This window comes from Perna viridis, chromosome 7 (genome assembly GCF_037379345.1).
Source record: "Perna viridis isolate PV_CMFRI_1.1 ecotype Kerala chromosome 7, ASM3737934v1, whole genome shotgun sequence".
Lineage (NCBI taxonomy): Eukaryota > Metazoa > Mollusca > Bivalvia > Mytilida > Mytilidae > Perna > Perna viridis.
In genome coordinates, this window is record NC_142451.1 from 26996602 (window position 1) to 27023991 (window position 27390).

At 32.2% G+C, this 27390-nt stretch overlaps 3 protein-coding genes across 5 annotated transcripts in view; 2 read left to right on the plus strand and 1 right to left on the minus strand.

Moving 5' to 3' along the window:
* LOC148612073 (macrophage mannose receptor 1-like) overlaps nucleotides 1–7937 on the plus strand; it is a 34167-nt gene extending 26230 nt beyond the window's left edge. For both annotated transcript variants that reach the window (XM_088593183.1, XM_088593184.1), the window contains 11 exons: nucleotides 27–127; nucleotides 867–1007; nucleotides 1533–1655; nucleotides 2261–2436; nucleotides 2708–2807; nucleotides 3391–3635; nucleotides 3861–4029; nucleotides 5199–5471; nucleotides 6269–6445; nucleotides 7186–7377; nucleotides 7681–7937. In XM_088593183.1, the coding sequence (XP_088449309.1) occupies nucleotides 27–127; nucleotides 867–1007; nucleotides 1533–1655; nucleotides 2261–2436; nucleotides 2708–2807; nucleotides 3391–3635; nucleotides 3861–4029; nucleotides 5199–5471; nucleotides 6269–6445; nucleotides 7186–7377; nucleotides 7681–7892 (1909 nt within the window). In that variant the 3' untranslated portion in view covers nucleotides 7893–7937. The remainder of the gene's footprint in view (nucleotides 1–26; nucleotides 128–866; nucleotides 1008–1532; nucleotides 1656–2260; nucleotides 2437–2707; nucleotides 2808–3390; nucleotides 3636–3860; nucleotides 4030–5198; nucleotides 5472–6268; nucleotides 6446–7185; nucleotides 7378–7680) is intronic.
* Nucleotides 7938–8935: 998 nt separating this feature from the next.
* LOC148612074 (protein FMC1 homolog) lies at nucleotides 8936–15014 on the minus strand. Its single transcript, XM_088593188.1, has 3 exons — nucleotides 14884–15014; nucleotides 11584–11736; nucleotides 8936–11146 (listed from the first exon to the last, which is right to left on the minus strand). The coding sequence occupies exons 1-3, from the start codon at nucleotides 14950–14952 to the stop codon at nucleotides 11042–11044; spliced, it is 327 nt and encodes a 108-aa protein (XP_088449314.1). The 5' UTR covers nucleotides 14953–15014; the 3' UTR covers nucleotides 8936–11041.
* Nucleotides 15015–15219: 205 nt separating this feature from the next.
* LOC148612075 (immunoglobulin-binding protein 1-like) lies at nucleotides 15220–27279 on the plus strand. Of its 2 annotated transcripts, none has more exons than XM_088593187.1 (10): nucleotides 15220–15388; nucleotides 17092–17204; nucleotides 20389–20482; nucleotides 20743–20843; nucleotides 22098–22233; nucleotides 22894–22963; nucleotides 23701–23789; nucleotides 24142–24281; nucleotides 24970–25112; nucleotides 26910–27279. In XM_088593187.1, the coding sequence occupies exons 1-10, from the start codon at nucleotides 15269–15271 to the stop codon at nucleotides 26948–26950; spliced, it is 1047 nt and encodes a 348-aa protein (XP_088449313.1). In that variant the 5' UTR covers nucleotides 15220–15268; the 3' UTR covers nucleotides 26951–27279. The 2 variants fall into 2 exon arrangements, with proteins under 2 accessions (XP_088449313.1, XP_088449311.1); XM_088593185.1 differs by having other exon boundaries at nucleotides 15229–15388; nucleotides 23683–23789.
* The last annotated feature ends 111 nt before the right edge of the window (nucleotides 27280–27390 follow it).

Sequence of the window (27390 nt, forward strand, 5' to 3'; positions counted from 1 at the left end):
TGATTAACTATCTTTTCCCATTATAGATGGACAAACAATGACCAGGTAGATTTCATCAACTGGCACCAGAACGAGCCTAACGATGAGTTTGGGGCTGAAAGATGTGTTGCAATAAAAGCTTATGATGGTATGTTTAAAAATCATAGTAAACAAGAATTAAACGTAATTGTGATGGATTATATTCTAATCAATTTCACAAAAAAACAGCTTAATTATTTCAAATATTGAAAAAAGTCCCTTCTTCTGTTTACTGACTATGAATGGTTCTGTTTTGATATTGTGGCACTTTTCCTTGGCTGTAGTTTTTCAATAATTTGAACCAGTTATATTCAAATTACAATAAGACAATTTAATTTCATAAGCAGAAAGGTTTCTGATTGGATCAAAAATTTCGTTAATTATCTCATAGACCTAATTTTGTAATGACTGTGACGTCATCAAACTTTTTAATGACTTACTCGTTGAATTTTGGTACTTAAATTAAATTGTAAGAAAGGGATTAATTACCTGCTATTTAGTGTGCACCACGTGATTGAGGTCATTTCTTCATAGACCGAAAAAAATATAGCCTGTCATTCCTTAAATAATCAGATGAAAACGGATTTAATCATTGTCTTGATTTGTTACCGTAGTTGTAGTTATTTCATCCCCTCTCCCTCCCCAGGTAAGAGGGATACCATCTTGTATACATTACTGCGGCAGCACTACTGAATGGAACATACTGAAACTTTTACTGAAATTAAGTTTCTCAACAGAATGGAGAGCTGCAGAGACTGAACGGAACAATTGATAGGTTTAATTTTAATAGATTTGCAAATAATATTGTCACTATCTGTTTTTTTTTCTATTTTTTGTATCACTAAAAGGACATTGGATGGATGACAACTGTAACATGAAGATGTCATTTGTTTGTAAGAAGACAGTAGGTGCAGCTCCTCCTACATCACCCGCTCCGCCAGTTACATCAGGAGGATGTGATGATCCTTCTTTTATACCTTCAGATTTTAGTAAGTTTTATCGACTTTGACTCAAATTTAGGTTCTTTCGTCTTTTTTATTCGTTTATTCGATTCAACAGTGTACTTATTTCAAAATCAAAACTTCAAAGTTTGTTATAGAAAATGCACTGAAAATATTTGAGAGGATTTTCGGTGTTTAGATTCAGACGTAGAGGTACAATGCAAATGCGAAACTGAACAGATAGCAAAAGATAGCGTAAGCAATTTTGCGAACAAGTGCCATGTATAAAAATAATAAGTTTTAGCAGGCTGTGTTTAAAATTATGTATGCCATTATGTTTTGAATATCTCCCCCCTGTTTATGGGCCCTGTTTCTATTTTTTTGTATGTGGATTTTTTTTTCTTGTTTGTTAACAAAGTAGACTCGTCGAACAAATTACAAGAATTTTAAATATTAGATTGTTATCTCGGGCATTTAAAGTAAGAAAATGTTCAACTATTCATATCTGGTTAGAACATTACGAATTTATGGGTGGAAAAAAATATCAGTTTGTCTTTCATTTTACTTTTTCAGGCAATAAATGTTTTTACATCAGTAAAAATCAACCAATGACTTGGAATCAGTCAGTGCAATATTGTAAAACCCACTTTCAAAAACCGCACGATTTAGCTTCTATAAGCAATGAGATGGAGCAAGGTACGGTCTTAACTGTCAATATTAACTTGCCATCCTTTGATAAAGTGTCAAAATACAAATATCTATATCTAAAATCTATAACAAAACTTCGAAGCGAAAACGTTTGGGAATAGAGCCGTAGAGACATATTTCACAAAGGCGTTATACCGAAGTTCGAAGGATGTTTCATATCTATTAAACTGTGAAAGCATCATTGTTTGAGTTGTACAATTTTCGTAGTTTTCGTAGGTTTGGTAATTCACGAAATTTGATTTCCAATGAGCTGAAAATTTACCATCAGTTTGTATGATAGAGTTGTCAAATCCACGAACTCAAGAACAGATCATTTCCTGTTAACCATTAATAAAAGTATTTCCACAATATTTAATAAGATTAAATTTTGTTTTTACTCGCATGATTGAGAACCTACTTGATATGTATAAAAGTGTTACTTTATTGATAACTTTGTCGTTCCATCGGTCCTGACTTCTGATCTTTCACTTTGTCATCAGAGCAAATAATTGCACCATTTTTTCTGCCATATAAACCAGTCTATGTTTTTCGATTTTATAATTCTAGCACCCTCTACCTTCTAGCATGAACATTTCCAATCTCATCTGTTGTAGCATTCTTGTTATCCTTGATACAAAGAGTAAATACTAGGTTGTGGATTGGACTTAACTCGTTAAGGTTCCACCGAAGATATGTTTGGGAAGATAATACTCAGATAACATATACCAACTGGGCTAAAGGGGAACCAAATTCACGGATGCAGTTAATTAATGGAGTTTATGTTAATATGGTAGGTAATATATGCAGTTTAATTTAAAATATATTATACAAACGTCGTTACCCCTAACGATGCATTTTATTGGTCGTGTGATATGCAATACATATTTGAAGCAGTTTTTTTTCTAGGGTACCTAAGCATTGGAACATCATACCAAACCTTTGCTAACATATATACTTAAATTTTACCGTTTCTGAAGACATAAATGTTACTATATACGTGCATAAAAATCTTTTGATTGTCAGATATGAAGAAAACAGAAACTATTTTTTTTTCTTTACAGGAACCATGTGTAGAGATGTATACGCAAGGTGCACTTGCTGGATTATGGAATGATATAAATTGTAACGAACTCCGTAATGTTATATGTGTTGGAAAGAAAGGTTTGTGAAACCGTGTCCACATGTACTAATTTATTCGCTCATTGTGCCTTTTCTAAATACTTAATATTTTGTGCAATGTACAGTGACATTTAATAATTCATGTCTCAGATGACTTTACATCAACGACTTATTATAATTTTTGGCTTACTGTGGGAATTTTTAAATCTAGGCGCAACACTCAATATAGAAAATACCTCCTACAATTATTGTATTTGTATGGGTTGTTCAAATACAATAAATAGTTTTATGTAAGAGTTTGGTTCAATGCCTTTTGCTTACTCAGTTTTCGTTATTTCATACCCTGATATTCTACCTATTTGATTTGTTTTCACTTGATTTTACAAAATGTGCATATTGCTAAGGATCTAATGCTATCTAACTGCTGAAGACAGGACTTTGGAAATGTTTGGACAGTTGTCAAATTAAACGTTGTTTTACAATTGGATAGCGTCACATAAAATCATTCATTTTTACAGACTGCAAGATTCCTGAATTTTCTGTATTGTAAACGTCAGCGCTGTTTTAGCTTGTCCATTTGCATTGAATTAGTGCAAATCACCCATACTTTACATTTTTTTTTCAGTTCCAAACACTCCGGACAATTATACCCCTTCAACTGGCAGTTGTGCCAAACAAGAATATACACCACGAGGTACAAGTTGTTATAAATTTATTGGTTCTCCTGAAGCCACGTGGCAACAAGCACAAAGTATATGTCAGAAAGATGGCGCTGTACTTGCATCTATTAACGATGTATATGAAAATGCATATATTGAAGCTAATATAGGAAAGGATGTCCAGTTTTGGGTTGGCTTGAAATACAACAGGGTAATAAAATATGTATACTATGAATGAGGAGTCATATTTGTGTTTAAATGTTAAAAAAAACTATCTTTACTGAGTTTAGCGTTCGAAGCTGATTATTTTCGCTTTTCATTCAGTGTTTGGTATATGAAATAAGTAAATTGAAAGTAACCTAATTAATATGTACTTCGTTCGTCATATAAAAATATCAATGTATTAATTATTTATGTTCTGTACTCATTACCACAGGCAACCTCGACTTTTAACTGGCAACGAAGTTGGCCGATAACTTTTACCAATTGGGCAATAGGCGAACCTAGTAACGGTCCATCTGATTTATGCGTGACGACGCGAAATGGTAAATGGGATAACACAGTATGCAACAAAATGCATGGATATGTGTGTGAAATCAATTCAGGTAAACCGTGACTCTGTGCTTACATAAATGTCAATTTTAACAAAATTATCATGTCAAAATCACATAATCGTCTAAGTCAAGTACCTTCCGTAAAGTTAGTCGTATAAAAAGGACACAATACTGAAATATAATCAAGAATGTGATCACTAAACAACTAATAAAATTTTAACTATAGCTGATAGCCAAAGGACGACGAATGAGTTGAAACTTTCTGCATCCCTCCTGATAATGAAATTACACACAAGAATCAAATTTTCCAAACAAATGCAGAATATGAAATTAATTCTGATTACAAATTCAGAGTTGAAAAATTCTGATTAACCGGTACTTCTTCGCGATCAAAGGTAATACTAGATAAATCACTATTTTGCAGATTGATTGTATTTACGTATTAGTCTTTATATAAATTTGAGAGGATCGAAATGATTCTTTCATGTCAAAAACTCTCTGAATTTCTTATTCAGAATCGGTTCTTTTAATATGTCACTCGGTTGTTGCACTTTTGAGAAAAAAAAATACACAGATTACACATGAAATTTGCGCAATGTGAGAGTTATCGTTCTTGATATGGTTTGATTTGTTTGAATTTAATGGAAGATGAATGTATGGTACGTTTCTCAAAAATGTAGATCGGTATAATGAAAGGCCTTTCGTTACGTAAATTTTGCATATGTATTAGTAGACTGAAAAAGTATCATTTACCGGTGGGTTTTTCTACACCATGAACCACCTTTACCGTGGGCAGATTATTTGGGCTGCTACTTACATCATTAATTGTGTCCGTATCGCTACATTTAAGTCGCAGTGTCAATCATCAAACAGATGGCAGTCGCATTTATACAAATTAAGATTGTAATCTATAAACCAAAATATATCTTTTTTCAAGAATTGTTATATTGTTGAAGAAAAATGACCGTAATAATGATACAATGTAAATAATAATACATGACTAAAGAAACTTATTTTTTCAGTTATGTATTACATCAAGATCCGTACTAAATAGATATTACATCTTATCACATTTATAACCGAAGTAAACGCATTAACAATTTATGCCTAAATATTCTCTTCGTTGTGTGAACAACTATTTTTGAAAAAAAACATTTTAGTAAAAATCGAATCGGGCTTTTGAAATCGAGTGATAACCTATTGATTTTATTTGCAAATAGCTACAGTTCCACCACCAACACCTACTCCACTTGGGCATTGCAAGAATTCTGATGACACACTGTTTGGAGATTTTTGTTATTACTTCAATATTTTTACTTTTGCCGATTGGCCATCAGCGCGATACATTTGTAACAAAAGAGGAATGGATCTTGTGAGTGTTTCCGGAGTTTATGAGCACCAATATATTTATACAGTCGCGTCAAACGCGAGAGATTCTAAAGGACAGCGACTTTCACGGAATATATGGTTAGGCCTCAATAAAGGACTTAGTAGTAAGTAAATTTAATTTTATCTTGTTGGACACATCCGCTTTGGCATCACGTGACATACATGATGCTTACCTATGCAACGTAACCGATGAAGCTTATGGAACCTCCAATTTCACTGGTCAAAAGTGATGACAACCATGATATTCAAGGCTCCAATGTGGGCATTTGTGCGCGGAATATTTTCAATCAAAACAGTTCTTTGACTTTCATATATATTGATTAATTTGTTGAACCAATTAAATGATCAACTGATAAACGAAATAAAGCGTAGAAGTAATTATATAACATAACAGAAGAATACTTATCCAGAAAAGTATGTCAAATAGTGTTAGGTTTAAATAGGAAAGTTGATGCCATTCAAGTTTTACAATGTTGTGTGAATTAAAAGGTGTATCAATATGGCCCTCTTTATAAGGGTGCTGTATAGTGGTATAGCTCCGTCTTGGTTCAGCTAGCTATACAATTCAAATCATAAACATGAAACTGGTATATTTTCCTTGCGTAATATTGCTACATTTGCGAAATTTGTTTTCAATTATTTGACGCATTTATTTGCTACAATAGAATTAATCATAGTAAAATTTTTAATGCATAAAATTCTTGATTTTATAATAGATACGTGTATCCTTAGTTAAGAAGACTTTTTTTTTTTTTTTTTTTTTGGGGGGGGGGTTCCTGAATTATGCATGCAATTACTTTCTTTCTTGCAAAGAAGTCTTAAACATTACAACTAACATGAAATAATTCTTCTTGGCTGACTTGTCTACAAATACATTAATCATGTTTTACCCTAATCTCAGGTGGTTTTCAATGGACAGATAGTTCTGCCCTAAGTTTCTTTAATTGGGATGTTGGAGAACCGTCAGACCCAATTAACTCGACGACAGAGGAATGTGTTGAGATGCATAGAGACAACGGAAAATGGAATGACCTGAACTGCTTTTCAAAAAATGCATTTGTTTGCAAAGTTCAAGCGGGTAAATACATTTGAATTAGTCTTACTTTAACTGTCAATGTCAAACAATAGGCAAATTAAAGCGGTGAACAAAACACAACCGAGACATAAAAAGCAAGGCTTAAAACACCAAATGGAACATAGTAGACTCAAACAAAGTAGACTCAAACCAAACAATACCAACCCTACTGATTCTGTTGCATAGATTATAAAGATGAATGACGTCTATGGTAGAAAGATGTAGTGGGTCATATTGGAACTGCAGACGATCCCTAGTCAAGCGGTAAAATAGGTCATGGTAAAGTTTGTAGATTTTGTATCTGCAACATAACACTGTTATGTTATGTTTTTGCAAATCGCTAAATCCTATTGAATAAATCGTTATCGTCACAATTTATAGCCAAAGAATGTGTCTTGAGATGAAAACTCCATACAGTTCGCATGTTATAATATTTTTAATGTAAAGAAATAATTGATATTGTAAAACTCGAAGTCGTCCTCTTATAATTTAGTGGAAGTGTTTTTTTTTTCCTTTTTTCGAACTGTGATCGTCCTATTCTTTTGGGATTTTTTTTCATAATGCACTATGGGTAACATTATGACTGCAATTTATACGTTGGAAACAAAGAATAGATTAAATAAAGGTATTAAACAGCTCCTTTTTATTATCTTGATTTTTTCTACTTAGCACGCTTGAACAATACATTTCAACTACAATAGTTTTTTTGTCTTCTTTCCAAAGCTTGCATGTTCTTTTAACAGCGTTACCATCAAGTGCAACTCCAAGAACTTTTCCAACAATAAAGACACAAACTCCTCCAAGCCAAGGGAAAGTAACCTATGCTCCACAAACAACTCCACGTGTTCAACCTTCACCAAATAAAGGGATTACGTTTAAACAACAAACTGGCTTTATCAATGGACCCAGTGGCAAACTTCCAGACAAACGGAAAGGTAATTTACTATTTTTTTTTTGTCATACTACAAATTCGAAACAAAAATTATTTCTACCTATTAAAAATAGCAAAAATTTAAACTGTCAAACAATCGAGGGGTAATCCTTAGAAAATACAAAATGCCTGGAATATTATGTATGTAACAGACGGAGGAAATGTCACACACAAATAGGTGAACCTAAATGAACCCAAAAAAGGGCAAAATATTTAGGCGTTCTTGGAAGATGGACTTTCTCTATCATAACTAAATCGTTACAAAACGAAGTTTGTGTTTGACTACAATTGTTCTTACATTTGATAGATAAGAAACATGGTCTCTATGGTGGATCATTAGCAGCAGTCATTGTAATAGTCATCGTTATCCTAGGAGTTGGTTCTCTTATTGGTATTCTGTACTGGAGAAAACGAAATCCAGCAGCAAGAACGTACGGTATAGGGGGTATCAGTGGCCTTGACAATGCACTTTATAATAAAGAGAATGAAGAAGTGGACATTGATGGAACATCAGCATGAAGTTAAAATTGCCATATTGAATCATTACAAATTTTTCATCAGTCATTCAATCGTTCATGTTTCAAATGATTTGTAAGAAAGAAAGGAGATATTAGTGATGCCGTTTCCTTTGAAAAGGTCTTATTCGTGATTGAATAGCATGACATCACAATTTTATCTTTAATTATGATGCCATTACTTAATTACAGCTTTTTTTAAATTACGACCCGAGATGAAAAGTTGACAATAAGCTAGTGTGTATATAGTAAAAACTATCAAGTAATGTGATCCTCAGGGTTTCACAGTGATATTAATCCTGTAGTCTGGTGCTGACTAAATTTGAGAAAGGACTTCCTTGAAAATTGGTAGAACTTTTGGCTACATTTATAATTCTCAAGTTTTACTTAGTCCTAGGGACGGGAGCGCAAAATTATTTTGAGGACTACCAAATTTATCAATCAGAAGGTCCTGTGGACTTACCTAGCATGAAAAGTTGTCAAACCCTGACCATAGTTCATTGATTTATTTGTTTAATCAACGCATGGTCTTCTATTTATGTTTTCCTACTCATTCAAAATGAAAACCCTAAAACTATATTCTTCAATTCCTATTTTCTTGTTTATCAAACAATCACATACATTTCAGGCTTCATGATATATGCTTTAATGAAATTACAAACATGAATTCTTCAGTTTAAATGATTTTTAACAACTATAGTTAGATCAATGTTCCAAGATCATTTGTTGCTAAACAAAGGAAAACTAGCATAGAAAATTATTTAGAAAGAGTAATCAAGAGAACCAAGATCAAAGCGGTAATCAAAAGAATGTAATCCAGGGACAAAGACCAGACATGGAAAACAGACATACACAACAAACAACGTAAAGTAACTAAAATCATACATACAAAGTAACAAAAGCAAATGACCAACTCGGACTCTACTAAAAAATGGGAGCATGGACCAGGTGCACTGGTAGGGTAAGCATCCTCTGCTTTTTTCAGAAACACCCGCTAAGTTGCTCATAAAAAGTCAAGTCCGGGGTAGACAAAAACAGGAAATCATATTAATTGAATGATTTACTGGTTTTTTAACAATTCATCAAATACATTGGAAAGACAAAGCCTAGTTTTTAATTCTAAGATGAAATAACTTACATGTACATGTAGCAATACTGAACCGTGACTTTTAATGTCATTCACAATAAAGTTTTGTTTAAATCATCATTATCTCTTATACATGCACTGGCGAAGCAACCAAAAATTGATTGATACTGCAGAATGAGTAAAATATGTTTTGTAGTTTTCGCAGAAATTTTAGGTACTGTATGCTGTACCAACAAAACTTCTTAGCAGTACCTGCCGTATTGGGCACTACGTCCATGATATGTACAAATGAACAGAAATTTCACTGAAAGTACTCATCTTGAAAGACAGGAAATATGCAAATTAAAATTTTAGAATCACCAAATCCTGTCAATTAATGGTATTAAAACAACCATCAAAACAACATATACATGGCAGCGAAAACAAAAAAAAAATTATCTTACAAACTGCACTTCTTCAATAAAAAAAAATGCATTTCAATAAACTTTTTTGGTTAAAGTTCTTTTAAATGACAAACACTCAATTAAACAAGAGTTTCTAAAGGACAGAGACTTTCACAGAATATATGGTTAAGCCTCAATAAAGGACTTAGTAGTAAGTAAATTTAATTTTATCTTGCTGGACACATCCACTTTGGCATCACGTGACAAACATGATGCTTACCTATGGCAACGTAAACGATGAAGCTTATGGAACCTTCAATTTCACTGGTCAAAAGTGATGACAACCATTATATTCAGGGCTCCAGTGTGGGCATGTTTCTACACATTATTTTACTCTATAGAAATTAGTTTCCGATTAATAGTTTTTGACAAAAAAACACTCCAGAGTTAAAAAGAAAAGTGACGACAAATTTAGAGGGCTTCTGACGTTCACAAAAATATAAACAAAGAAACAATTCATAAAAATATTTTAATACTGTTGTTATGATATATGGTAAATATGGTATCAGCATACAGGAAAATGATTCCAGAATCGAACTAGGTAGGTGTGACATGCACAATTTCAACTTAAACGTTGTTAGAAACAGATGAAGGGCGGTACTCTGCAGTACCACTGAAGCATCAACTTTTTGTATAGCATATTGTTCTCATCAAACCTGACATAACAATATCAAAATTAAAAAGAGGAGGGTTGAAGTGTCAAAGGAAATTAGGACTATTGTAATGCCTTAAATTGTTATCCTTAAATTTAGGGTATGTATGGATGAACCTTAATTTTATGAATTTATTTTCCTTTAAAAAACATGATGTCCTCTATTTAATTGTTGTTTAAATAATATTGTGATTGTATTATGATGACACAACTCAATATTCTATTTTTCCTGGGTTTTAAAAACATGTACATGATACAGTTGGTGGAATGTCAATTATTGTGGCTTTCTTAGTTTAATCAAACCACAAATTGAATTTCCCAATGAAATGAAAAGTACGCAATGAAATGTACAGATTTTATTAAATATCAACAATTTTGGAACACAAGGAACAAACAATTTTTTTTTAATAAATAACAAAATTGATTAAGATGAACAAAAGTACCTTCTCAGTATTCATTAAAAAAACATATATTTTGCTAAAATATTCTATTACATTTATGAAGTTCTGTGCTGTGATAGATATACCCCACTTATTTATAAAGTTTATATACAACCACAAACAAAATTACTAACACGCAAAATGCCACATACCAAACTTGAACTCAATCTATCCTTTAGGAACCGAAATAATTGTGACAAAATTCAATGGGACTGAAGGACAGGTAAGGTGATTCCAATATACCACCAACTTGTTGTTTGAGGTAAAATAATATAAGTCATGACATGCTTGCACAACACCACAGGTTGACTGCTACATGTACATAAATCATACCAGTTGTCAATGCATGGAGTTAACTTAATGCATATCTTTTATCAGGTTGCTGGTTTAAATATAAAGCATCCACTCTTATTAATCAACATGTTCTTTTAAAGTTTTTTTAAACTTCAAAATGAACTGAATTAAATGATGAAGACTATTGATTTATAATGCCTTGGGTATAATGCCTCAGTGGTAAAGGACAACGACTCGTCATTTCTCTGGGTCTGTAGGAGAATTTGGCAGTCTGAGTCCTACAATTTCAGCACTTGATTCCACACTCCTTTCCCCCTTTCCACCATACAACTTTATCAATTCCTGAAAAGAATAGAAAAAAATATTTATACCACAGTTTAAAGTTCAATCACTTTTCATTTCTTACATACAATAACTTTGTTAAACTACAAATGTGCTACAACTGAATATACAATTTTGTATGTTTATTAAAAACATATTTTAATATGGTGACTCCATGGTATGTGGTAAAAACATTAAAACTCCACTAATTCCATCTTTAGTGGACAGAGAATCTGAAATTTGTTTGGTATATCATTTACTTTAAATTTTGTAGTGCAGTCTACAGGTTCTTCAATCATTTTGAAATGGCAAAAAGTGTAAAAAGCTTGTAACTCCATACCTTTGTCATGTGTACACTGCTAAAAACACATGTCAAGTGAGTTTTTTACAGTTTTTATGACTGAATTACCTCATATATCTTTATAGCAGTAACTAAAGGAAAAGTACATGTACAATACCTCTTGTTTCTTAAGACTTTGAAGATAACATAAGTAAGTCTCAGCTAAATGTTGGACATCAAGTTTCCCTTTACAATGCTTCTCACTGGTTATTTGGTGTGATCTGAATTGTTCAACCATGTACTGATAAGTAGGGCATTCTGCCAGATTTTTCTGAAAAGAAGAAAAAAACTATTCTCACTAACATGAATAAAAGAACATGAGATAAAAATGCACTATTTAATATTTAAGCCCCAAAATGTACGTCTCCCCTATTACACTGTAAAATAATATGGTTAGTAGACAAGAATTATTTTTATTTTACAGTATTATTTTTTTACAATGATACATAATTTTTATATGGAAAGAAATGTAATGTACACTATAGTTGAAAAAAAGGGTGGGTAGGGTAATAGGAAACACACCTTTTTTTTAAAATTTGGCCTAACCTCCCAACCTACACTTACGTGTAATAGTAAGAAAAAAGTTTCAGTAATAGGATACTGTGCAATTGTACAATGACTTGGAGTCAGGATTAGTTCATACATGTAAGTTGCTTACATGTATTTAAAAAAATAACAAAACTGTTCTAAATAAAAAACTACAACTTCTTTTATTTTAAAGAGTGTCATACAAATGTAGCTTTGAACTTATGACCTCTTACAGCTCACATCTACAGGCGTTTCATTATTTTTTTTGCAATGCAGGTACCTTTGGTTTTGTAGAAGGTACTTTTCATCATTTTGTTTAATAAATATGTATGAAATTTTAAAATTCTGGAGGTACCTTTCAGTAGTTTAGAAGGGTAAAAGTACCTGGTTACACCTCAATGAAAGGCCTGATCATCTGCCTCCTAGTACATGTACTATGGTTCCATTTATTGTTGTAGATATCATTTTTTGTGGTTACAGAAAAAAAGACATTTAGTTTGATACTTGAATTTGTGGTTGGTTCATGGTTCAATGAAATAAAAATATCCAAAAAAATTTTGTTATTTCTGATAAATTATCACAGAAGCAGAGCTATTTTAGCTAAAGATTCAAATGGAAAAACTTGTTACTTTAAGCATTATTCTTTTTTTTGTTGACACATGATTTGCAACACAGTCATTCAAAGGTGTTCCTTGAAGTTACTTGAATTGTAAAAGCAACACATACAGGTACAATTGTGCAATGTACATCTGTCAGAGATCAAAATTCCCATTTTTATTTTCTGAATTAGAAGTTAAAAGTTCTGGTAAGCCAAAATAATTGCGACTGAGAACTTGAGGCGCATTTGTTAGATTGGTAAACAGAAAACAGTATAACCCTGAGTTTACCAAACATCATTTTTAAGACAACTGTCATCATTTGAAAGACCAGCCTAATTAAAATTAGCCCCTCCGATTTTTATTTGTTGCATACATCAAAAATGAAAAAAACGCAAGGTCTAATTTTAATTAGACTGCTGAAAGACAATTACCGAAATTAAAGTATCTGAATAAACATTTATTCATGGAAATTATAGTTTGCTGGAAGCTTAATTTCTTGGCTCAATACTACTCACTATAACAACCAAAAAAATCATTGTACCCAACAAATAAAAGTTAACCATGATACTAAATTTTTGTACATGTAAATGACTGCATATTAATAGAGGGAACATACATGTACATTACATGAATCACTCTACAAATACACTCCTCAAGGGAGCATTCATGGTTGTATTATCAACTGGGTTCAGTATACTTATGGCCAGAAAAACCATCAATATCCGGTTTGCACACGGAAAATCCAGAGCTTAAAAAACTGCTTCATGGCAGCATCATTTTCGTATAGTTGGTAAATTCAATTGAGAACCACACCAATCTAGGAAATATTAGCTAGCTTTGATGATAAAATACAAATTGAATCTTAAATTTTTCCAAGATATGGATGGTCAAAACACAGCACCTGACTGTTTCAGAAAATGACGTAATCAGCTCATGGATTACAATGTAGGACAATTATACCCAAACATTTCGGACCATGACAACTCACAATTCCTTACAAAAGCTGGACATTTCGGCCAATACATATTTCAGACCACAGTTTTCACAACTAACTTTTTAGTTCACTGGCCCGAAATACATTTTTCAGAAATTTTTATATAGTGACTGTTGGCCTGTAGTAGTTAATTTTATAGGCCCATCTCCATTTTGACGAGCCTTGGGCCTTGGACTTCAGCTTAACCATGAAGACTGAGACCATGACAAAAGGAGATTGTATAAAGACAATAAAAACCGTAAATCATAAAAAATTTTATCATTTTGGAAGTTAATGATAACTGGGCTGAAAAAAAAAATAATTAAGTATTATTCTGTGTAAGAATCAGACAATGGGTGGCACTTCATAATTCTCAATTTTGGTCTTTTATGCCTCAAATAATTATTTAATATTACAGAAAAGCCATTTAAATTTATCATGAAGCATCTGTAACATAGATTTTTTTAATGCTTATCAAGGGAAAAAGTGCTAAAAAAATTTTCAAGCCATTTTCCCATAGTGCATTTCCACTAAATTTGACCTACATGTACAAAAAATATATCAACATCTTAAAATAGTGAATTTTAAAAACACTTTGATGGTTATATCTGGAGGTTCTCAGGTATAAGTACTTGTGTCATGCTATAAAATATCTATTTTTTTTCATTATGTCCCACAACTTGTACACATTTTGCCTAATTCCTAGACGGAGCAAAGGGGCTTGTGTACAGTGAGTATTTTAGATCACCAGTCACACCCTCTCTCTCCTCTTTCACAAAAGAGGGTGTGACTGGTGATCTAAAATACTAACTGTACACAAGCCTCTGTAAACAGAGAAGTACTTAAAGGGCTCAGATGATCCTTGAGAGCATTTATAGGTGAACATATATGTATTCACCACGTAAGGTTCCAACTTCCTCATATTCCATGCAAATTTGATGTTCACATGTGCATTTTAACTAGTGTGTATTTAGCTAAGAGGTGACTTGGCAATATAAAAATTAAACCCTAATGATGGCATAATCATTTGGAATGGCCTACAAGACAGGTGAACATGTCACGGGGGAGGGGGGGTAACTAAAGTTCAACGGGTAGGTTAAGAAGAGCTGCCGCCCTTATCAGTCTACTTTTCAGAAAAAAATTACTGGGGTGGGTTAAACTTTTTGGAGCCGCACAAATGTACCCCCTTTTACCTTTTAAGTAGCCCCCCCCCCCCCAAACCGGTGCATGTAATGTTGGATCGATTTGTAGCTGTGATGTGATGCAGCAGTGTCATTGGCCAGATTAACCAATATTTTTACTTAAGGGATAAGCATACATTTCTATAAACATGTCGCAATTCTCTTAACAGATTCCGAAATAACTGCGTTGCATGTGGTGTTGACATTTTCGTGGTTCCAAGGTTGTCATCAATGTCAATGAAACGCACTACACAAACTAATAGTTTGTCCGATGACGGAATTGAATCAGAATATTAGCTTAGAAAATTAGCAAGTAATTGTATTTCATGGAGTTAAAATATTCTATGAAGCACATTCAAAACATACAACGTACAACTTTCGCACAGATCTTGCGTTTCATACATGCAACACGTACTTAACTTGATAATTTTCCCGGAAAATGTTTATGATTTTTCCGTCTTACGTATTAACATTAACATTTTACAAACATTCATAAGATGATCAAAGAACACAGAGAAAAGAATGGCAGAAGTCTCTGACAGCGGAATAACCTCAAACATTTCTGATTTGTACAAAGTTCTTTGGGAAACCTATCTGTACACAGAAAATACGAACGATTCCAGTTCTTCACCAGAGTTTCAAGTAAAGATATTTCCTGAAGTTACGTCTATCAACTATCATTAAAAAATTGTACTTGAACAAATTCTTCGTGTAATATTACAATCAATGTACTGTACCACAGGGGAATTATAGTGGGGATTACAGAGTGAACAGAATATATTATTGCATAGGTGTAAAGTATCACGCTCTCTACTGGGGCCTTCCCTAACAATCTGAGAAGTTACGTGCCTCTGACTCTGTCAAACAGATCAAAATGGTAGAACTGAGCTAAATTTTGAAATGTCCCCTATCCTATTTGACTTTTCGGTTTAGAATCGTATATATTTCATCAGTTCTGTTATAAAGATCATTTAGAAAATTGCTTGTCATGTTTCAGAGAAGGGGCTGACTGTAGAAATGATCACAAATTTGATCTATTGTTTCTTAACATCGAATGTTACAAAACCTTGGCAAATCTCTTGCTTCAGGAAGTGTTTTTAAGGGACATCTCTCATTTTAGTATTTTTAAAAGGTTAACACCTATATGTATGTTATCTGAAATAAAATCAATATACAGATGAGGATCAGAGAAAAGTGTGCAGAATCTTTTTTTTTTAATTATACTGAGTCATAGTCAAGGGTCCGGAAATTTTGACAGCCCATGTCGGTAATTTTATCAAACTTTGGCAGACGTTTCCATCAGTCTTTTACATGCTCAAATCAAGAATAAACTTTACAAAGAAAAACTTTTATGTAGTTATTTAAAGATAAATGTTGGAACTTTTGATATTTCATCACATACTCTGTCTTTCACAAAATATCAGAAGGAGCGAATGTGTTCGGTTTTGACTACACAAGGACGTTCTGACATCTAAACAAAAAACTGTATCTCTCAGGCTTTTTCATCACATTGGCAAACAGCCGAAAACTTCCAAGTGATGAAAAAAAATGTTGACAAAAAAAAATCGTGAATACATTTTGTATATAGACTTAAATGGGTTGTTGACTTCTCTGTTAAAAAGATTCAGTCGATAAATTAATAATTACAAACTGTGATTGATTCATAGTTTCAGCACCATGTGCTTTCATTACCACTGAAAGATCAGCGGGAAAATTATGGATTTTTTTTTTTCTTAATTAAATCAAGTAATAAATGTATGAAAATTCTCTGTGTCATTTCAATAAATTTGAATATGCAGTGGTGCTCCACGTGAACCATTCATTTAATTATGCAACCAACTAATCAATTACAGGTAAGTCACAGTCACAGGTGGCTGCACATTGGCTAATATTGACACACCTGTCAATTATAATTTCCAATAAACAATTAGGAGACAAGTAGACAGGATGTGTATATACTAATAAAACCATGCAGACTGTAATTTATAAGGGTTGACAATTTTTTTTGTCTGATATTGGATAATGGTCATTTGTAAAATTTGTCGGTCAATGACTGGCATTTTTTACCGTTTCTGGACCCTTGGTCATACTATAATTTTTACTTTTAATCAATGTTCTTTAACTGGCATGACTGCATTTTCTGCTTTATCAAAATTTTGTGAGCTCAAGAAATTTAGAATTTATGGATTTCAAAATTAGCCTTTTAGTTTCAACAGGAATTTCAAGTTCTTTCAGAAATTGAAGTTTGTGAACCACAAAAGTACCAGATGAACATCAATTATGCTGCAGTACCATTTCTGTATTTCTACTCTTTGTTAAAAAATTTACACATTCTTGTCTTTTAGAAAAAGTTGAAACATGGCATTTCTTGTGGAGAGCAAGTTATACATATGGTTAATCAACTACACCTGTTTAGTGAAAATGAAAACATTGATGAAGTGGCAACTAATGAAATCAGGTAATATACATGTGAACACATGTACTCATTAAGGGTAGTTCATGCAGAAGCAGTTAAAACAGTATGTAAATTTTATTATATGTCATGGAATATTGATTCTAACATTTAGTCAGGAAATTTTTTTAAAAATCCATAGAATTAGGAGATTCAATGGGTTACCTGAACTTAACTCACCATTCCAGGCAAGACAAGAGACACATATGCTTAAACTGAACAAATTTAAAACTGAAAGATTTGTTTGGTTAAACTGGTAAATTAACATCAACCAAAATATTAATTTCTCTACTTTTCACAGTGGAGTTACTTGTTGACTCCATTGTGTCTCCACCAAGTTAAAAACTGAGATAAAATTGATTCATTCCAATACTACTCATTTATTTTTTTCTGTATATAACTGAAATGTTGTAAAACTTTAAAATTCATTAGATAATCATGTACATTGTATATTTTGTCATGTAAACTACAAACATTATATTTATAATGGGGACTCTACTGTGTTGGGTGGAGACAATTTTTATTCCTCTATCTGTTAACATATACTGCAATCTAATTAAAATTATACCTATCAATTGTTCCATTCAGTCATTGCATGTAGGATTTAGTAACATACCATTCTATTTTCTCTTCAGATGACCTTTTCTGAATCTTCAGGTTTTTCCTTTTGAATAATTCTTTCAATATCGTGATAGATGAAATCTGGTTGGCTGATGAGAAAGTTACATTATCAGAACAGAAAGTAGAATTGATTGTTGTTAGATTCTACATGTACATCATAGGCTGCTATGGCTCCGAAAATTGTGTTGCGAAAAAAGTTGTAAATGCAGTAACTGAATGGAACAATCAATAGCTCTAATTTTAATTCTTAATTTAGTAGACAAAACATACAGAAAAAAATTGTTTTCTGTTGTACTTATAGGTATTTTTCTTTATTACAGTGAGTTGAAAAGGACCAGTTCTAATTCCAATACAAATCTTGGTAGGCTACTAAGTAGTTTAAATAGCTCTTTAGGTAGAAATCTGCTCTACATTATACCATTGTGTCCTACTTAACTTCCACAGGACACCTGTGTGATCTTTTGGACACTGCCTTTTAAGTTTGAATAGCTGTCAATAATGATGATCTTAACCTCTAAATGTCAAGTAAATACAACTCACTGAGGCCATTAAAATCATTGTTAAATTTCTATACTGGTACATTTTCAAGTTTATATTTTAGTGCATCTTATAAAAACACTGTAAACCAAAAAATTAAAATGATACTAGTATTTACAATCACTTTACCAGATTTCTTTAACATTTTTCAGCTCACCTGGCAAAAGGCCTTGTGAGCTATTGTCATCACTTGGCGTCCATTGTCGTCATCGTTAACAATTATACAAAACTCTTCTCCTCTGAAACTACTTGACTAATTAGAAATAAACTTGGTATGAATGTTTCAAGGGGTATCCTGCATAGAACTGATTTGGCAATTCTATATTCGTCGAAAAACATGGCCACTGTTACTAAAAATAGAACATAGGGGTCAGACAGTAGTTTTTCACATATATCTCCTAAACCGCTAGGTTTAGCTTAATTCTGACTAGGTTAAAGTGTTTAGCATGATGAGATCTATCTCTGGTCAAATTTTGGTTTTAATCCGATAAGCCATGTTGGAGTTACTGCCATTTTTCAACGATTTTTTCTATTTTAAATGTTATTTCTTTCAAAAATCTTCTTCTCTGACATTATTTGATCAATTGAAACCAAACTTGGTATGAATGTTCCTTGGGGTATCCTGCATAGAATTGTGTGGCGATTTCTGATTCATTGAAAAACATGGCTGCCATTACTAAAAATAGAACATAGGGGTCAGACAGCAGATTTTTGCATATATCTCCAAAACCGTTAGGTTTAGCAAAATTCTGACATTGACAAAAGTGTTCAGCATGATGAGATCTATCTCTGGTCAAATTTTAGTTTTAAACTGTTGGGTCATGTTGGAGATATTGCCCTTTTTCAACAATTTTTGCTATTTTTAATGTTATTTCTTTCAAAAATCTTCTCCTCTGACATTATTTGATCAATTGAAACCAAACTTTGTACAAATATTCCTTGGTGTATCCTGCATAGAACTGGTCTGGGGATTTTTGATCCATCAAAAAGCATTGCAGCCGTTACTGAAAATAGAATATATGGGTCAGACAGTAGTTTTTCACATATATTTCCACATATTAGGTTTAGCCAAATTCTTTCAAACTTGAAATGATCCATATTATTAGGACTACAAAAGTTTTCAGGGATAAAAGTTGTGAGATGACTCCTTGTAAGAGTTTTTGCCCTTGAAAGGGATAAAATGACTATTTTTTATTAACAGTTTTCAGTCAATATCTTGAAAACTATGATAGATTAAAAGAAACTTTCAATTGTTGAAAAGATCTTATGATAAGTCCTACCAAAGATGTCCTGAGTCAAAATTGTTGGACAACTTCTTGTTAAATGTATTGCCTTTGAAAGGCAAAATTCAACCAGGTGAACGAGTCTGGCTCCTGGGAGCCTCTTGTTTTTAAAATGTTTAATATTAAGAAGGCCCTTAAAAGGACTGGTGCATGCATTTATATTGCAAATGAAAATATGACCATTTTGCACAAGTGTAATGAATGTTACCATTACTTTAAGCTCTTAATACTACTTCAGTTAGAGAGAATCTCAATATAACAATATATGAGCATCAAATTCTTTCCATAAGAAATTTAAGCATTCAATTCAATTAAGTAATTGAAACTAAAAGAAGGCTTGGTCTATGAATATTTAAATAAAATGAACAGTGTTATCCAATCAGAAACAAGTAAATCACTTGTACATGTATATAGAATACAAGCTACCCAAACACAATGATGGATGGCATGATATAGAGGTTAAGGTCATCATAATTTACAGCTATTCAAACTTGAAAGGCAGTGTCCAAAAGGTCACACAGGTGTGCTGAAGTAGTTAAGTAGGACACATTGGTATAGTGAAGGGCAGATTTTTACCTAGAATGCTATTTAAACTACTTAGTAGCCTACCAAAATTTGCATTGAAATTGGAACTGGTCCTTTTCAACTCGCTGTAATGGAACTTAATGTGCTGTATTTTATGTATTAATGAAGTCACTGTAACTTATTTACTTAAATATTGCATACATAAATGTATTTTTCAATTTTAGGTATCTCTTGCTGCCAGCAATATTAGGGTATCTGACAACATTACAGTCCTCAAGAGAACCAGAGGCAAGAATGCCCACTATCAAAAAGTCAAAAGTAAGAAAGCTTGGATACAGGATATTGAAAAATGTACTCAGACTAATTATTTTCTTACCTAGAATTTGCATGCTATTTTATACTAAGCAAGTATTTATCAATTCTTTAAATTATCTTTTAAAATGCAGCATAATCCATTTATAAATTTCAATTATTCATTAATGTTTTTGGTTATACTTACCTTTAGGTTCTGTTTTATTATGATTTTCAAGTGGGATATAACTATTTATGACTGATGGTTTGTATTTTTTCTTAAATAGGAATACTTCACAGACTTCCTGAGAATGTGCAAATGTTATGAAATTACAGACTTCGAACTGCCACCGGAAGAATCTTCAGATTTAGTTTCCAGTGGTAAAGGGTAACAATTCGTTGTATAATAATTGTGCTGATGGAAATTTTGGATTATCCATTAAAATGGACATATATGTAGCATAATTGAAGTACAAAATTTTCTTCAAAAATCATAGTTTTCCTAATTTTTTAAATCCACACATTTCTTGGAGTGTTTCTAATATTGTGCATCTAATTGTTAGATTTTTTTCTTAGAAACCATTTTGATTGTTAAAACCAAGCATTTCTACTTTTAGACAGTCAGATAATCAATGAACAGCTGTGTTAATCTAACTGAAACTTTTCCCCTGCTTGCAGTCTGTGAATTTTATCTTCGTATTGCATAAATATCGCCCTTGTCTATGTAAAAAGGGCGTCCATCTTCAGTTTTCCAAACTTTTTTTTCTAAATTCTTGCAAATATTGAAGTTCACCTTGATAAGTTACAGGCCAAGTTCAACTTTCGTTTCACTGCGATGATTTTTACAGAAATTATGGGCCTTGAACTTAGCAAAATTAACATTAAAAAAACGTTCTCCAGACTTTTTTCTAAAAGCTTGCCGACATTGACATGATTTTTGGTATATAAATTCACCATGATAAGTTACAGGTCAAGTGTATGTTTCATTCCGCTCTGATGATTTTTGCCAAAATTACGGGCCTTGAACTTAGCAAAATTCACAGGAATAATAGTTTTCCTGACTTTTTTTCTAAATGTTTGCAGATATTGACATGATTTTTAGTATATAAATTCACCATGATAAGTTACAGGACAAGTTTGTAGTTGGTTCAGCTCCGATGATTTTTACGAAAATTACAGGCACAGAAATAACCATTTTTCAGACTTTTTTTTCTAAACGCTTGCAGATTATTACTTGATTTTTGGTATATAAGTTCACCATGATAAATTACAGGTCAAGTGGACGTTTTGTTCCCCTACGATGATATTTACTTTGGTTGAACTAAAACTCAAAGAAATCACAGTCTGTAGTTTGAAACTACCATTCTGATTAATAGAATTTAGTTAGAAGATAAAGGTCTAAAGCCTAAAAACACTCTTATTCCATTTTTTATTGGGGTCCTTCTACATGTATTTCTCTTACAAACAAATTTACTTGAGTATCCAACCTTGGGGCGTGTGGGGTATGTGAGCGCACTCACTGAGGTTCTTTAAATTTTTTTTCAAAAAGCTACTGTAGAAATATTAGGTAGTTAATAACTTGATGCAGAGTAAGAACCTATATAATTACCTCTTCACCAAGTTCTATTGTTTAATTCTATAGACCTCCAGACTATTTGGCAATGTCTAAACAGAGAGAAGCAAAAATTAAAAGATTTAAAGAGAAGAAAGAAAGAACACAAAGATTGAAAGATTTATCTGTAGAAGTGGAGAAGGAACATGTTGATGATGAGATTAAGGTAAATAGAAGTTAAAAAAAACTGAAGAACTTATAGGTTTCCTGTGGTCTTAGTTCAATAATTTCAATAATTTTCTGTTTCGCTTTCCTCTACCCCGGATTTGACTTTTCATGAGCAACTTGGCGGGTGTTTCTAGAAAAGCAGAGGACGCTTACCCTACTGGTGCACCTGGGGTTTATGCTCCCAGTTTTTAGTGGAGTCTGAGTTGCTCATTTACTTTAGTTACTTTGTATGTTTTATTTTGGTTATTTTATGTTCTTTGTTGTGTTTCCCTGTTTTCCATGTCTGGTCCTTGTCCCTTTTGATTTCTGCAAGAATCTTGGTTCCCTTGATTACTCTTCCAATAGAATAGAAAAGTACATCTTCGTAAAGAAATTGTATAAACAATGTATATCACACACATTGCTTGATCATGATATTATGAAATTAAAATTGTTATATTCCCATGGAGATGTGCATTGGTATAATTCTTTCTCTGTAATGATTCTAATTCAAGTTTCTGAAATGCTTATGCATGCTGTAGTTGGGAAAGGGTTTAATCTCTTCAAGACTGGGACTACTTTCATGTATGCTCCAAATATACTGTTTGTTCAGAAAATAAAGAAATGCTATGTATAGAATGTTTTTAAAAAACTACTTTAATTTCTTCATATATTTCAGCGGGAGTATTATATTACCTTATGTAAACAGTGGATAGACAAAGGCTTAGAAGAATTAGATAATATTAACAGTAAGTTTGTATTTACATGTTTCCAATTTAATTTTTATATACCTAAAGTAATAGCCATATTATGACTGATAAGAGTACTTTCCATGAAAAAAAAATGAAAACTTGCCTAAATCTGCTCTTACAATGGTTAACAATGCCACTATCCCAAAGATAAGATTTTCAAAGAACTTGAAAATAGATGTATATTATCAATTAAAATATCTGTGATTTATACAGAATTTGCTTATTCAGTGTAAGTATTTATAAGAACCAGGCAAAATGGGAAAAATCAGAAACATGCATGTCAAAAACCCACTGATCTGACAACGTAATATCCCTCAAGCATACTTTCTGTAATTGAAAAGACCATTATTTGATCTCTCCATCACTGGCTTTGCTCAGAAATTTTTCAATGAAAGTGGGGTTTTTCACAGAGTTATCTGCCCTTGAAATGTTCAGTTTCATTGCATTTCAATGAAATTGTAACTCAACGGTTCAGCATGATATGGAAAATCTTGTCTTTTTTTCTTGATTCTCATGTTGCAAATAGTCATATTACACCATCAAAATGATGGGTTTTTTCATACCATGTTTCACCCACTGCCTGATTCTTACAGATACTAATACTTCATATATCATTGTACATTGTATTAGAAGTATCCCAACCCTGAAAAAGGTCTAATGTAGATTTTTATACAGCAATTTTAAGTATTAAAAAAAATAATTTGTTTACTTTTAAGAAAACTTGTATCTAATAGGTGAAGTTACAATGTTGAAATTTCGAGAACAAAGTCTACAAAATGGTCATGATGTTGGTGCACAGAAGAAAGAACCAAAGAAAAAAGAGGTATACCTAATCAATGATTAGAACTAGAGGGGGTACATTGTATGTGCAAATTTGAAAACGTTCCTTTTAATCAAAAATTAACTCAAAGACATTTAAACCCAAATCATTGATTAAAGTTTCGAGGGTGATATTAGGGTATAACTTGTATTTCGCTTTCAAGTTTATCCAAACAAATTGGTTTTGTTTAAACTTTTGTATTTTCTGCATCATACAACTTCAAAATTTAACAAAACTCGGAATTTTTCAGCCTTTTGATACTTGTGAATACTTTATTTCTTGAATGAGATCAGTTGTGAGGACTTTTTTAGATGGTTTGAGGTATTAAATTGGTATTGCATTTTCAATATTGTAGGCATTTAGACCCTTTATCATTACAAAAGATATGATCCAGAAAAGGGTTTTTGGTGCAGGGTATCCAAGTTTACCAATGATGACCGTGGAAGAATTTTATGAGGAAAAAGTCAGGGAAGGAACTATGCAGGTTCCAAGTGGGTATGTACTTAGTAAAAGTGTGTATGCAATCATCTGATTAAATTTGATGGTATGCAAGAAATGTGCTTTGTATGGCAGATACCTATACAAATTTTAAAGTTGGAACTGTAACCTCATAACACAAGGACTCCATTATAAGTAACCTTGTTGGAATGTTAACAAAAGTAGATGTTTCAGCACCTGACTCTCTCTTTGTGTTTTAAAGATATTGTTTCGGGAGTGGGATGGGGTTGGGGTCAGTCTTTCAATTCTATTAATTAGTCAAATATTCTTCTGTGCATCTTTATTAGTGTGGCACGTCTTGATTGGATTTTGATGATTGTTTCTAGAAAGATTGGAAGATGTGCACGAAGAATTATTGTTACATGCTTGGAAGGAAAAATTTCCATTTTTAAGGTGGGAAATTTTTCATTTGCTACCATTCAAGAAAGAAGTTGTTTCACAGTATTAAAAAGTAATAATGACATTGTCCTCTCTTAAGTTTGTTCACCTCTTAAATGGCAGTAACTTCCGATTCTCTCAATGTACGTGTACCAGCCATCCCAAAGTATAGCACAGAATGTTGTATCTACTGAGATAGTATTCATAATAGAAATGAAACTTTTCTTAGTTCTAAAATATTTTCGTAGACGTGTTTCATGAAATATGAAGATGCTGTTAAATATTATTCTGTTTACTTCTTCCGTAGAAGCAGTTTACAAGATAGAGCAGCAGATCCTGAGAGAGATGCTAGAGAGCAAGAAAGAGAAGATGAAGAAAAGGAGAAAAAGGTGGAAGGTGATGATGAAGAAACATTACAGAAAGCTCGAGAATGGGATGACTGGAAAGATGGTATGATAATCTATATTTGCATCAAAATACAAAGCTGTGAGAAACATTTAGAAATCACTAGTTATCATTCAATTGTGGAGTGCAATCTGTCCCTCTAACTTATTACTTTTTATTCATTTTTTTTTTTACTTGTTTATTTACTTTAAATGAAACTCAAGAAAAAGTTAACCATACATTTTATGTTGTTGTATGTACAGTTATGTATTTTTAATATCATTATAAATGCACAGATGCCAACCTTTTCAATTTAATCCTAATATTTTTACGAATTTTGGGTAGAATATAAGGTCTTACAATCAACAATTCCTGTCGCACTGTTCCCAGTTTAGAAGCAGTATTCTGATGATTTTTTTGCTTCACAGAGACTTTTGCAATAAATATTTGGGATTCAGATTACAAAATGCGTTTGGTGTTCACGAATGTAACAGATCTAGGTTAAGATAAATCTTATTGTTTCCAAATAGTGAAAGACACATGTTTTGATCCAAGACAAATTTGAGAAGTCAATTTCAATTTTTTTGATGATCACTGCAAAAAATGCCAAATTCCAGACAACTCAATTTTTTTTTTTTTTACTGATTGCATCATAAAGTGGTTTATAGCATCTATCTAAATGTATTTTATGATGGAAAATGAATGTTGTATTATTGAATGTTGTGCTATCTGGTCATTCATGTTTGTTTTCCATCTTACTGTTTGCCTTTCATACTTGTGTAACTTTTTACCACTAAATAAGCCAAATTGAAACAGACAGGAAAAATTTGGTATCAACAACAATTGGATTAAATATGAAATTTATTTAATCTACAACTTTAACTACCAGTATACTTTTCATAGTTCATCCTAGTTGATATGTCTTAAGTTTCTTAAGTTTGTATTTGTCTGATATTTTCATTTTTCAAGATTTACATTAAACTGCTTCAAGCCTAGAATTTTTTTTTTCTATAGGAAATTCTTTTAAAATGTATTAAACTATTTTGGGATTTGCAAAAATTGCAAAAATACTGTAACAACTAAATTACCAAAGTTATTATACCAAAAGAGTGGGGATTTATTGCAATCACCTTGTCCATTCATCAGTCTGTCTGTCTGTTACACTTATTTGTAACAGATTTCTCAGCATCTGCATAAAGTTACTGGAGGGAATACTTAGATATATGATATATTGCTTCCTCATGATGACTTGTACCGAATCTTCCCTTTACAGGTTCGTCACTCATTTATTTCCTGTTTACAGATCTACTTCATAGTGTTTTAGGTGCTACATAATCGAAAGTTTGTACTGGAGGGAATGCTTAGATATTTGGTATATATTGCTTTCTCGTGATGACTTGTACCGAGTCTTCCCTTTCCAGGTTCGTCACTCATTTATTTCCTGTTTACAGATCTACTTCATAGTGTTTTAGGTGCTACATAATCAAAAATTTGTACTGGAGGGAATGCTTAGATATTTGGTATATATTGCTTCCTCATGATGACTTGCACTGTATCTCCCTTTCTCGGCTTTGGTTGAGTGAGGGTATTCTTAGCACAACATAGCGTGCAACATCTTGTTAATATTTCTAGCTCATATATATGTTAATCAAGAAATTTTTCTCAACTAAGATGGTTGTACACATGTATCTCACCACATATATAACATGTCCATCAAACATCTATAAAAGGGAGTTAATTCAAATTTTCACAAAATTGTCGCTTAGAATTGCTTGGAATTAAATAACATCCTTACTTGAATACATTTTGATGGTTATTATACTAAGGTTTTATTCACATATTAACTGTCATTCTATTTTTCAGATCATCGAAGAGGATGGGGAAACCGACACAATCAAGGCTGAAATCTAGAATTTGATCTTTGAACAAACATTTTTCTATTGTGATAACTGCACATTCATATTTGATTTCATAATCATTCACTAAAAGGCTCACTCTGAAAATTTATTATGATTTCAAAACTGGGCATTCTGTTTTTATAGTAAATTTGAAATGTACATTGTCTTTTGTAACTGATGTTCATGTTAGTGAAAATGGAATTTAAAGAGGAAAATGAATAATTTAATACAATTCACTGCAAGTATAAGCATTATAATCATATCAAAAATTGATGGAGAAAAAAATATTTAACTATGAATACAATAGAGGAGCTCAATTAAAACATGCAACATCATTGTGTTTTACTCAGTTTTTTATTGCTTAATGTATGATAATTTATCAGCCCATGAAGGTTTTTTTTTTAGTTATATTATGTCATGATGCTGTCAAGATTATCTGGTACAGT